Here is a 13081-nt window from a genome sequence, read left to right as displayed (position 1 = left end):
GATTGAGAGGAGAGCGCCTCCTGGACATATTTATACGAGGAATAACAGATGATAATGTCCATTTAATGAGCCAATAACAAACCGGTAGTGCAGGGGAAACCACTGTAGGATCACAGATGCATCTGGAGGCTGATGAGGTTCACAAAAACAATAAGTGGAGGAAAATCTTTCTGGTATGCAATCCATTACTCTTCCTTTTTTCCTATAATTTATCATATTTCTTAACTGATAAATCTTAAATGATTACAAATTTTCTGACATATAAAGAAAGGAGCATCACTTGGATTGATAAGGTGATTTAAAAAATGTTGGGTTAGACTCCAAATTAAAACATCGACCCACAGTGTTGAGGGTGAGTTTTCCTGGCATAGCTTTTCATTTTTTAAGCTCTTAAAAAAAAAAAAAAAAAGAATCATTGCTTCTCAATATTAAAGCTCTCATATGAAGTGATAGAAAATGTGCACTGAAAGATCACAGTCCATATTTAGGGACGTAATAAGGAGTTGAAGGAAAAAGTTTGATCCATTTTTTTTTTCACAGAACCACACAAATTGAACTTGGATATTTTTTTTAGCAGGGAAAGAATTAAAAGTAAATAAAAACATCATAAAAACATTTCAAACAACAAATGTAGAATTAAACAAACTGTGGGAGGTAAGGCAGTCAAGCCTCCATTATCTGACACCGAACACTACTAGACTTAAGTGTCTCTACAAGACTCTCTGGCAGTTGTGCTCACAGTGTTGACTTTTAAAAAAGCACTCCCACAAATCACAACAATGCATTTCAAGTTTCTCTTAGCGCGACATAATGCACAGACAGCTGAGCTTGCCAAATTCATTTCCACAGCTCCGAGTTGTGCCCGCCGCTGTCGTACTGAAATTCCATACGAGTTATCTGTTGGAAGGTGATACCGCCGCGGCCTGTCCAAGTTGTAACTTTGAGATGTGCGTACAAATATTTTTGCATGCATGTTCAGATTGATTCTCTACAGTTCATGGGAGATGAAAGAGGATCCTAAGGACGTCGCTGTAGGCTCCAAGCTGACGTGGGAGAGATTGTGGCTTTGAGAGCGAGGCAGTGTGTGATAATGAGAGGGAGGAGCTTTCCCCTGGGCTTGGCCCTCTTCCTGCTCCGAGTTCTGACTTGGCACCGTGGAGCTTCCTGGTTCTGCTCCAGCTACTGTCCCAGCTCCTGCTGCACCGCGCTCCTGCTTGTGTTTCTCCCAGGCGGAGTTCAGCTTCACAGCCAAGGCCAGCAGGTTTTTCCCCAGAAACACCGTAGACACACGGGAGTCTCTGTACCACAGTATGCCTGTTCCCCTCAGGGCCAGAGTGAAGATGTTAATGGTGACCAAGCTGAGCCAAGGGTACAGAGCCTCCTTACGTGGCCCCCTCTGTCCTGGCAGGCCCGTGGCCCCCAACTCCGTGAGGGCCACACATGGCAGCAGCAGCAAGAGGGCATAGCAGTAGAAGAAGACCAGGCCCTCCGCCCAAATTGGCAGCCTCTGCTCTGCAACCCCTCCAGATCCACCCTGGGCTTCCCACAGCCCCGCCTGCAGGTCCAGCACATCCAGCAGGTCCACCACCACCCACAGGAGCCGACTCCTCACCTCCTGCTTCCTGCGCTGCGGCGTCATGTGGTCAGCTCCCGTCAGGATGAGAAACAGAGAGGGCAGGCAGATGGACAGCAGCAGTGTCAGCGTCTTCCGGGCCAGCGGGTCGGGCGGCCTGCGCTCCTGCCTGTAGTTGTGGCAGACGAAGAAGAGCTTCAGCTGGAGGAGCGACAGGAACAGGAACCAGAGGGCGTTGGCGAAGCCGCGGCGTGGCGACTGCGCCTCGGAAACCACGCCGGCCGAGACAAAGCGCAGGGCGAGCAGGAAACAGACGTCACCTAGCAACACTGCCACGTACTGCCACACGCTAGGTCCTGAAAGGCTGCGAGGTCCCAGCATGCTCTGCTCCAGCAGGTAGAGATCCACCACTGCCATTGTGCTCACCGTGACCAGGGTTGATACGCACACCTGGGGCGTGGGCACCATGCCTGAGGAACACACACAGATACACACCGTTTCTGCATCGTTCCAGAGACAAAGGTTGAGAATAAAACATGCCTGTTTTTCCAAACCAACTGTACAATACTTTGATGCTTGTTGCTATGGTTAAAGACATTAGCTGCAGAGGAAGCAGAGAGCGCCCTTCATCTTTGGCCAGAGCTGCACACTCTGGTCGCTCAAGCTGGGAAGCCTATTAAATTGTTTGCTTTTTTTCTCCAGTGCTCTTTGAATTAAACAGTTTTCATTTTCCATATAAATAAACATTGCTTCTTTGTGATTCTCGGCTTTCCCACAAGTTTTCCGTTTCCACTACTTTTCTTGTTTCTGTTCTTTTTTTTTTCCTATACTCAGCTTATTCATTATTAATTAATTGCATTCAGGCGCAGCTAGGTACCCTGTCAAAGCATTTTCTTTGCCTCTATAGTCTGCCGCGTTTATTCTCATACTGTGCTGCAGCCTTTAATCATCCCAAATCCCATCTCTTTTTAGATGAATATTGATAACTTGCTATTTGTTTAGAGATGCGCTCGTCTCGTTGCTGTCGTGTGCTCTCTGTGCGTCGGGGCGGCTGCTTGAACACAATGCTAATGTCGCCCAATGTGGTCTTATTTTGTTTTGGCTGATATTGTATATCAGCCACGAATGGCATTAAAAAACTGCATCGATCCCTGAGTGAGAAATGATCATTGACTTTTTACAGTGGGATCGAACCGGCATCTCTTTATCGTGTTTAGCTGAAAAGCACGGCGCACACAGGCCACTTCACTGTCTGTTTTCTGCTCGCAGCCACTCGGCAGTGTCAACCCCTCTCAGCCGGATCGATCACATTGTAATATAAAATCATTACCGGTTTCAGATGTGTCCTGACGGCAACAGTTGAGCATGATCGAGCTAGAGATTGTCAGCACGGCTGGGGCCTCTGAGAAGAGTCTGTCAGTGAAAAATGTGTATTGATATCTCGGTGATGGAAGACACATCGCCTCCCTGACTGTAAGGAGCTCTGCCACCTCCTCTGTCCTGACTGAATCATTAAAGAAGACAGAAGTACTCCCCGCTGAGTAAAGCCAAAAAAAAAAAAAAGATTTGAGACGTGTAGAAGAGAAGAGCTGTAAGTGGAAGAGTAATGGGCCTTTTGGGGTTTCTGTATGGCTAATAGCTGGCAATGTTATCACCACTGGTTCTCATGAACCAGTGAACAAATTTTAATAAACCCCTCAAAGTAATCATTGGATAAACGTCTACAACGGATAAGGTTTTGGAGTCAACCTTATTCAAGATGGCCGCCACAGTTAACTGACCCTAGCAAACACAAAAAAGGCTGTGATTGAATCAGTTTTACTGATATTTATGCGGTGTGGTAGTGGCTGAGAGTCATTCCCAACACATACTGCGAGCTCCACGCATTGAGCGATAATTTAACTTAAAAATTTGGCATTGACTGATGCCGTCAACCCTGTGTGTCTGTTAGCAAAATATCTTATAAACCACTCGACAGATTTTAATGAAATTCTCAGAAAGTAGTCCATGGATGTAAATCTACAACTGATTAACTTCTGGAGTGACCCCAATTTAAGATGGCCCTCACAGCTAATCAACATTAGAAAGCAATAAAATGGTTACAACTCAGTCAGTTATACAGATATTAAGCTAGAATTTGGTGTGGTAGTAGCTGACAGTCATCCTCAATGCATTCTGTGAGAGCTGACAGATCTTGCGAGATCTCACAATAATGCATGAGATTTTGACCAAAGCAGCTATAACTTGGTTTCTTCTTAGCATTAAAACTTCAGTTTAACACTCTGACATGAAATGCAGGGGGGGCGATATGCATTTCTTCGAGGATTGCTTGGGCTTTGATTAATAAATAAGCTCAGGGGAAGAGGAGGTTGATGAAGGAGACTTAAACATAGGCAGAAAGAGACTCATATTGAGACGTGCATTTCATAAGCCTTTATGACTGAATGAATCAAAGGCAATAAAGTTTTGTTTTGAAACTGTTGAATGAAAGAAATGAAGAACGATCTGAACCGATTAATCTCGCTCAGAGGCGAGACAGGCGTAGATCACGCCGGGATTGGAAGTGTCTCATTGTCTTTTTTTTTCCCTCTCAGAAACCTGATTATCATTCCCCGAAACCTGAATGAATTTCAGCGAGCCGCAGATAGAGGAAGGCGGGAGGGAGGGATGGAGGGGGGTGGATATTGGAATTTAAATGTGTCCTCTGTTTCTTTGGGGAACAAACTCAGCCTGCAGGGGTGAAGAAGTTTGCAACCACTGCTGCAGCTGCCCCGCTCTCCTCTCTCTCTGAGGTCGTGCCTCCTATAGGTTGTTCCACCTGTGCCTTGAATTGCGCCCTGGAAATCTCCCCGGCCAGCCCGTCTTTGTGTTTTGACTCCCTGTCAGCGCCGTGTAATTTATTCTGTTCGGAGTGAGAGACAGGGATGTCAGCTCGCGTGTCCACTCGGCTCATCAATAATGACCAAATTCATCATTCCGCTGTCTGCGAAGTGACACCGCTGTTGACAGGGTGAGGCAACCTATTTCACAGTAACCATGAGTAATAGCATATAATGGTGTGCAGGTGAAAGATTTGTGCAAATTCTATGTAGCTCACAAAAACATTTCTTTTCCTCCCAGTTTTATCATGTCGCTCACAGCGCACACAGGGTGCACCGTTGTCCAAGTAATCATCCAAAAAGCACTTTAATCCCACCCACCCCACCCCCGAACACACCCTGACAGAGATTAAAACCAGGCGTGGGCTTTGCCGTTTTCATTTGTATTGTTATTAAACGCCTAGCGTTTCTTTAAGCCACGCTTATCGCCCGCCTCCTTGCATGCCAGAGTTTAAAACTAAAATCGTCTTTTGTTGAGAAATGTTGGTCAAACTTTGAAAATGAGATCACACACAATCTCAAGTGATATCACGATATCCTGCACGATCTGCTAGCGGTTGGAGTTTGGGCTGTGAAAGACTGTCAGGTGTGTCAGAAATGAGCTAAATAGACATTAAATTCACTGAGTTTTAGCCGGTTTTGTATTGAATTGAATTTAATTGTATCCAGAAGTTAATCAGTTGTAGACGTACATCCAGTAATCACCTTCTGAGAATTTCCCTGAAATCTGTCCATTGCTTCACGAGATCACAAACACGGTTGACTCCAATAGTTGGCGCCAAGGTTATAATCAAAGATGTTCCTCGGGGTGTTGTGCTCAAAGTATGTGTTGAGGACGATGATCAGCTACTACCTCACCAAATCTATAGATACGTAGCTCTATATTATTAAAATCCATGCACTGGTTCATGAGATATTTTTGCTAACAGACATGTAGTTAATAGTAAAGTTTTAAAAGCAGATTGTTGTAGTCGGGGATCACGCTCATCTACTACCACACCAAACTTTAGTTCAATATCTGTAAAACTGACCGGGTTATACACATTTCTGTCTTTGCTAAGATCGTTTACCTGTGGTGGCCATCTTGAATCCGGTTGACTCCATAGTTATAGATGCCAACCCAATGGTTACTGTCACTGTTTCATTAAAATCCGATCAGTGGTTCGTGACATATTTTGCTAACAGACAAAGGAACACAGAGACATGAGCAAAAACATTCTCGCTCCGTCTTTGCCTTGGGCAGTGGGTAATAAATATTGCTTTAATCTCTGGTGGACAGATGTAGAGCCATGGTGGAGGCATCTGCACCTGAAGTTCATCGCCGTAAACAGCCATCCTGGACTTCCAAATTGCACCTGAGACAAAAATCCTTCACGAGCACAGGTGGGGTGGTGGAGAGTCGCATCATCCGAGCCATTATGTGCCAAACTAACGATTTAATAGAGTCCCTGATTATGCAGAGTCAGATCCACATCTGTTGCGGTTCTGTTTTTGTGCGCCCCATATCTTTCCTCATTAACTGTCCTGCATCCTTTACTTTAACAACACCTAATAAACCGCCTCTCTGCAACACCTGTTTAATAACTGCCCCATTAGTTGCAGGTATTACGGATTTATCTGTGCATTGGATGGTAGTAATAAAAAAGAAGAAGAAGAAGAAAAACTGAAGCTTTTAGTTACCCAAACCATTCGTGTTGCGCTCGGGCTCGATCGTCCTGCTGCTCTGATTTACAGCAGAGTAAAAAAAAGAGAAGAAGAAGAAAGAAGAGCCGTCCGTGACCAGCAAAGTCCCTGTTAATGCCGATGATGAGCCGCGATAAAAGTGTCACTGTCCGGGTGTTTGGGCACACTCAGGCTCCAGGAGAACAAGTCATCGCTTCTGTCTCAAAATATGAAAAAAAAAAAAGAGGAGACTTGTGTAAAAAAAAAAAAAAAAGATTTCCTCCTCCGCGCAGATCTGGCGTGGCAGATGTATCCGTCCCCGACCCTTCCTTCGCCTTTTTCTTTTTCTTTTCTTTTTTCTTTTTTTTAAAGCTCTCTGGTATTTTCAGAAGCTCCGGATCTGGATCTGTCGCCTCCCGCAGTGTCGGGGTCTGTTGTTAATCTTTTGACACAGCAGCGGCAGGAGGAGGGGGGAGAGAAGGAGAAGGAGGAGGAGGAGGAGGAGGAGGAGGAGGAGGAGAGCCGTCCCCCGGCTGTGCGCAGCGGACGCGCTCAGAAGTGGAGCATCGTTCGGAGCAGAAACCGCAGCGAGCAGCCCCGGGAAGGAGGCTCCAGGAGCGGAGGAGGGCGCGGGGAAGAAAGGAGAAGCGGAGATCCGCCGAGCAGCGCGGGCTCCCTCACGCGTCCCGAGTTTCGGTGTTCATTTGTAAGCAGGCTACGTGCTGGAGGCTCAGACCTCCCACCCTCTCCAGTTCCTCCTCCCGTTTCCTCCACCATCAGCCTGTGTGGATGTCAGAGCTCTCTCTTACAGTATTCATTCTAATGTGATGGTGACACTCGGCTGCTTTGTGCCGGAGCTGCACACACCTTATTTACCCCCTCCCTGCTGGAAAGTGGAGCAGAGGAAGTGGAGCGAAAGATGTTTGTAGCCTAAAGACACATTTAGAGCTCAGAAGGCAGATGTTACAAGTTTAATTAGCCCCCCTTCTGTCTGCGTGCTGCCCTAGTCACATAAGGAAATTATTCTTCTGTTGAAGATTACCCTATTAAAGCATGCACAGACAGAAAGGTGGGGGAGTTTTACAGACTTTTCTAGTGGAAACAGCATTTGAGCCCGCCCGCTGCCAGAAGGGACTCGATGATGTTTTTGCTCATGCCTGTCTGTCAGCAAAATATAATCATGAGCCTCTGTACGAGTTTTATTGAAACTTACAGAAGGTAATCATTGGATGTGCATCTGCAGCTGATTGACCTGTAGAGTCGGCCTGATTCAAGATGGCTGCCACAGCCAACTGACCTTTACGAAACAGAAAAAAGTCAGTTTTACAGATGTTAACCTTAAATTGGGTGTGGTAGTAGCTGAGACTGATCATATCCTGAGCGCTACAAGATCATAAAGTGTTTGAAGTCAACTCTGTCTGTCTGTCAGCAAAATATTTCATCAACCACTGGACAGATTTTCATGAAACTTTTGGGAAATAATCACCGGTTGTACATCTAGATTAACTTTTGGAGTCAGTTCAAAATTAAGATGGGCACCACAGCTTCTCGATGTTATCCAATATAAAAATTTATACAACTCAGTCAGTTTTATAGATATCGAGCTAATGTTTGATGTGGTAGTAGCTGAGAGTAATCCCCAGGACATACTTTGAGGCTGACATCTTGGGATATTGCCTGAGATTTCACATGAATTTATTTTCAAGGTTTGACCAGAATGACAAACATTTCTCAGCATAATATGATTTTTCTTCTCAAAGTCTGGCATAAAAGGCGGCGGTCGATATGCATTTCTTCAAGGAACGCTGGAACTTTAATCTTTCTTCAAGAATTCAATTTCAGTTTCTTTGTTGGCCACATATGAATTCTTTTTTTAAAAATTTCACAGTGTTGCCGTAACCTCAAGGTCCAACATTTTTCAGCCAAGGCCGAAGTCCTCGGCTCTCTTTGGTTCTGTGGCTACTGGGTTTGTTGTGGAGTGAGAGGTTTAATCAGACTGGTGAAAAAGGCAATGGAGAGTCATCTTTCTTGTCAGATTCAGCTCTGCGCTCCGCTGGCTTCCATGAGAGGAGAGATTTTCCATTTTCCTCACTTCAGTGTTTTATTTTTTTCATTCTGTGCGTATGTGTGTGTGTGTGAACTCTTCATCCTCTTCCACTTTTCTGTCACACATCTGCTCATGCTTATCTCATTCTCCTCTCCATCCTCCCTGCTTTTCTTCTCCTGCTCCCACCGGGTGTGGTTGAAGGTCACTTGCACACTGGCTCACTTACACAGAGGATGAAGGGAGAAAGAACGAGAGGAGAGGCAGCCAGCCAGCCAGGCAGACAGGCAGGCAGGCAGACTGTCCACAGTACTGTGCACTCATCACTTTTCGCCCCAGACATGATCGGTGAAGTTTAAAAGAACGCGCGGGGTTATCCAAGAATGCTAACGGCATCAACAGCAAGTCACGCTCCTCGTCAGACCTGAGGCAGACCTCTGCAAACATGCAGGAGTCGTCCTCTTCCTGCTCTTACTCCGTGTCATATCACCGTCTGAGGAACGAATCACGCCAGCGCAGGAGATATTATGTTGTTTCGCCACACATTCATCTTTTCTTGTCAAAATCTGGCATTAATATCTCCCATAATTCAACCTGATTGCCCGCAGTTCTGCAGGTAGCAGATAATGAACCCTGGAGCTGCTAGCCTCCAGCAGAGATGAAGAGTGGACTACAGATGTTTCAGGAGCTCGCTCCTCTTTATGAATTTGGAGAACCAAATAACAGACACGTTTTGGCTTTAGAAATTTATTGAATCTCTTTTTTTAGGGGAGATTTAATGTGGATGTCAAATGTGGCGTAATTTGCTTTTACAATTTAGATCAGTGTCTTTTTTCTTATGAACAATGATCTTGAGAAAAGCCTTGATGACCAGAATACTGATAACCGCCCTCCGCCGTGAAAGGCGGGCGATCATGTCATCACCCGTGTGTGATTGTTTCTGTCTGTTAGCAAAATATCTCATGAATCAGTTGGTGGATTTAAAAAAAAGTCTGAGAAAGTAATCATTGGGTGTAAATAAACGACTGATAAACCTCGGGAGTGAACACAACTCAAGATGGCCGCCATAGCTAATCACTGTTAGCAAACACAACAATAGCTATACATCGGTCGACTTTACAGATTACAATTTTTGGTCTGTTAGTAGCTGAGAGTTGTCCTGTTAACAGATCTTACAATATCTTTGTTTAAAACTTTAAAACTTATTATTTAATGAAGTTCAAATGAACATACGGAGTCAGTCTGTGCAATACGTCTTTTATCTCGTACAACTGTTTTCTGGCGATCGCTTCATCTTTGTGAGGTTTTCTGTAGTTTTTACTCTGATCGTGGTACAGCCCAGAAACCATTTATGGCAAAAACTGGAAAGTCAGACTGAAAAACCATCATTATGGTTGTTGTAAGTATTTAATAATGATCAAACGTCTTGTGGTGAGTGGTTTTTTTGATGTGCAGGCCTTCTAATCATAAAAATAGATACAATAATATAATATATACCACTTTGAGCACATTGTCACAAATGTTTCTCAGATAACTAAAGCAGCAGCCGACATCAGAGGAGCAGTTTAAGCCAGAAAGCGTGCAGACAGTTGTTTCAGCGAGAGGACAGTCTGACCTGAGCTCAGCTGTGTTACAGACAAGTCATTAGATCCTATTTTTCATAACTTTTATCTTTGATCATCATCAGCTATTGCCAGCTACAATTTAACTTATTTAAAATTAGAACACAGAGGGAGGGAGGTGTCTTGACCTGAAATGTCAGTTGTAAAAAAAAAAAATAAAAAAATCAGCTGCTTGTGAAAATTTGACTCATTTTCTGACATTATCTACATCATTTACTCAGGTACAATCAATTCGGTTCACAACCAGTCAGCAAAAGGCACTATACAAAGAAAAAAACAAGCCCAAATCATAAATTTAATCCAAATCCAATTGGTCAATTTTTTACATTTATATTAGAAAACATTCACATGCATTACTTTATCAAATGCCAGTTAGAAAAAGTTATCTTAGGAAGCCAAAAGATTGCATCGAATTTTCACTTTATTGCAACGCTTCATCCTGGGCAGCACGCTGGCGACAGCAGAAAGCAACAACTCATCTAACAGGAAGAAAGCTCCCGCAGAGCCAGGCTCAGGATGGGCGGCCATCTTCCTCAATGTGCTGGGGTTAGAGAGGACAGGAAAGAGACACAAGAGGATTGGTTCAAAAACAAAGAGAAAATTGGGTTAATGACAGCAATGATTGCAAACACAAACATGAAGCACAGAGAGATTAAAATGTGGTCAGTTTGTCTGCAGCAGTCCAAGTCGATAGTGACAATAACTATGGGACAGTTCAGGAAACCCAAGCCAACCCTAACTATAGGATTTATCAAAAAGGAAACGTCTTAGGCCGAGTGTTAAAAGCAGACAGGGTGTCAGCCTCACAGACAGAAATTGGAATTTGGTTCCACAAGAGAGGAGGCTGATAGCTGAAAGCTCTGCCTCCCTTTCTACTTCTAGAAACTATGAATTACAAGTAAACCTGCAGTCTGAGGGCGAAGATCTCTGTCAGGAAAATGTGGAACAAAAAGATCTTTAATACAAGCTGGAGCTTGGTTGTTGTGAGCTTTGTATGTTTGGAGTAAGATTTTAAATCATATTTAGATTTTTACCGGTCGCTTGAAGTAATTTGTCTAGTTTTGCATAACTGAGCATGGAGCCATGCAGCTTTATTCTTTACAGATTTCTCCAGTAGGGGTCAAAACCTGTACCGTTTATAGTAATTTAATATGAGCGTTATTTGTAAGCAAAAATCAACACATATTTGTGTTTTTTTACCTACATTTTTTCCACCAGAAGCAGCCTGGTTACCCTCCCTGTGCTGGTACCAGTTCATCCCAGTTACTTCTTTAAAAGACGTGACTACCCAGCTCCTCGTAGGCCGCGGTTTCTGATAAGCATGAATTTCTAAGATCAAAGTTTTGTTATTTTCCACTGGAACGAGCGTGAGCTGCCAGCCATCACACAAACTGGTTAAACGTCCACTTTCTTTTCATCTTCAGATTTGTGCTCATGTCTCCATGTGAGACGATTTGGCAGCGTTTTGTTTTAAAACCACATTTCAGGGATTTGCTCAGTGTTGCAGCTGAGAGCGTAACCGTCTCAGAGAAAAACACCAGCGTCATATTGTTCCACCACTTTCTGTTTGGAGCCAGTGAATACTCTGGACCGAATGCCGAGTCTACCTGGTTTCTATTCTCGACAAAATCCAGGTGATTTGTTGAAGTGTGACTGTAGCCCATCACCTGACTCTTTGTGCCTGGCCTCAATTCTTTTATTTTTTTTCTTAAGTCGTCTCCAGCATGGGGCCACGGCAGCCCGCAGTTCAGGCTTCGGTTTCTGCTACAGCCTCCACATGTGATTAATCATGTGAAGTGGCAAAAAGCACAACACTGTCAGGTCTGTGAGAGGGGCCTAATGGAGTTGAAAATGGGATATTTTGTCATGATGCAATTCATTTTGTGATCCGCTGCCTGCTTGCTTGCCTTCACCCTGCCCTCGAAAGGCAAATTATTCGTTTTGTTTGAGGAACAAAAAAAAGGAGAGAGAGAGAGGAGAAGGTTGGGACTATTTTGAGCAAAGATCCAAACAATAGAAACTCCACTGAGAGGTTTTACCTTGTTTCTGTTGGTAGAAATAACAAATCCCTGAATTTGGTTCGCTCCGTCAAGTCTGCGCTCGCTCCGTCAAGTCTGCGCTCGCTCCGGTTTGAGCAGCTCTTTCATTCAAGCCTCAGCGCAGTTCACTGGAGACTTGGGAGGAGTGAAAATCTTTTTTTATTTTCCACTTTTAAGACTAATCCACTCATTCCACTGTGGAGAATCAAGTAAAATGCACGTGCAGCGTGAGCTCCCATTTATTTTGAGCTGTTTGCAGTCCGCGGTTCTGCCTCCTGAACTGACCTGCTGCCCAGCCCCTCTGCAGCCGAGGGGTTCAGCATGAAACCTAATCAGCTGTATGACGCTGCGGCGGGGCTGGATGTGATAAAACGCCAACACCGGAGCAGATTAAATGAACAAGTTAATGAAGGTAATGAATGAGAGTGTTTCACACTAAAGAGTTTAATTAACCTTGCCTCCCAGCAGCTCCTCCTCCCTGTAACACCTTTGTCGCCACATCGCAGACCTTGTCTGTGCCGACCGCCAGGGGCAATTTATCCACAGGCTTTGAGTTCCAGGGGCAATTAATATTACATCCTGCCCCCAACACCTCCTTCTGTGTCCTTGTCCTTCAGTTTCTTCCTGCCTGAATGAGCCCAACGCTTCTCCTGACCCATTATCCTCTTTTGCTTTATATTTGTTACTCTTTATTGGCCTCCTGTTGTTGGTGGGCAATAATGTATTTGTGTGTGTTTGTCTGTCAGCAAATTATCTCATGAACCACTCGACAGACTTTAATGAAACTCTCACAGGCAATTGAGTTGAGCCAGCACGGAAATGTTGAGAACTGTAATGATCTGAAATTTGATGTGGTAGTAGCTTAGGGTCATCCCCATCACGTACTGTAAGCCCTAAAAGATAATGAGAGATCTCATAATATCGATAAGATTTCACCAAAATCTGCTGTTTTCTCATAAGTAAGATTATCTCAGTTTAAAACTGTAGCTTGGGCAAAATGCATTCCTTCAAGGATTGCTAGGCCTCATCATATTCTTTTTGTCTCCGGTTCAGAAACACCTTCAGCTGCACACTGTCAGCTGCTTAATATGCACAAATTTGCACTGCTTAAACCAATAGTCTCATCAGATTACAACAAGGACGAAGTGTTCATACATAAACATACAAGCAGGCTCACTCATATTCATGAGGACCCCCGGCAGCCTTTTGTTTTACTTTTCTCCTCTGCTGTTGTTCGCCTGACTCAAACAACCCCCCCCCCC

The 13081-nt window shown here is 44.3% G+C and overlaps 2 protein-coding genes across 2 annotated transcripts in view; one reads left to right on the top strand and one right to left on the bottom strand.

The window, feature by feature from the left end:
* Positions 1–13081, top strand: part of mrpl11 (mitochondrial ribosomal protein L11) — a 60310-nt gene that overhangs the window by 34146 nt on the left and 13083 nt on the right. The window lies entirely within an intron of this gene.
* On the bottom strand, positions 425–6351 carry tmem265 (transmembrane protein 265). The gene is made up of 2 exons (XM_017408471.2): positions 6133–6351; positions 425–2043 (listed from the first exon to the last, which is right to left on the bottom strand). The coding sequence occupies exon 2, from the start codon at positions 2039–2041 to the stop codon at positions 989–991; it is 1053 nt and encodes a 350-aa protein (XP_017263960.1). The 5' UTR covers positions 2042–2043; positions 6133–6351; the 3' UTR covers positions 425–988.

Source organism: Kryptolebias marmoratus, linkage group LG9 (assembly GCF_001649575.2).
Source record: "Kryptolebias marmoratus isolate JLee-2015 linkage group LG9, ASM164957v2, whole genome shotgun sequence".
In the NCBI taxonomy this organism is placed as follows: domain Eukaryota; kingdom Metazoa; phylum Chordata; class Actinopteri; order Cyprinodontiformes; family Rivulidae; genus Kryptolebias; species Kryptolebias marmoratus.
Note: the sequence above shows the minus strand (reverse complement) of the source record. Positions and strands in the feature narration are given on the sequence as shown.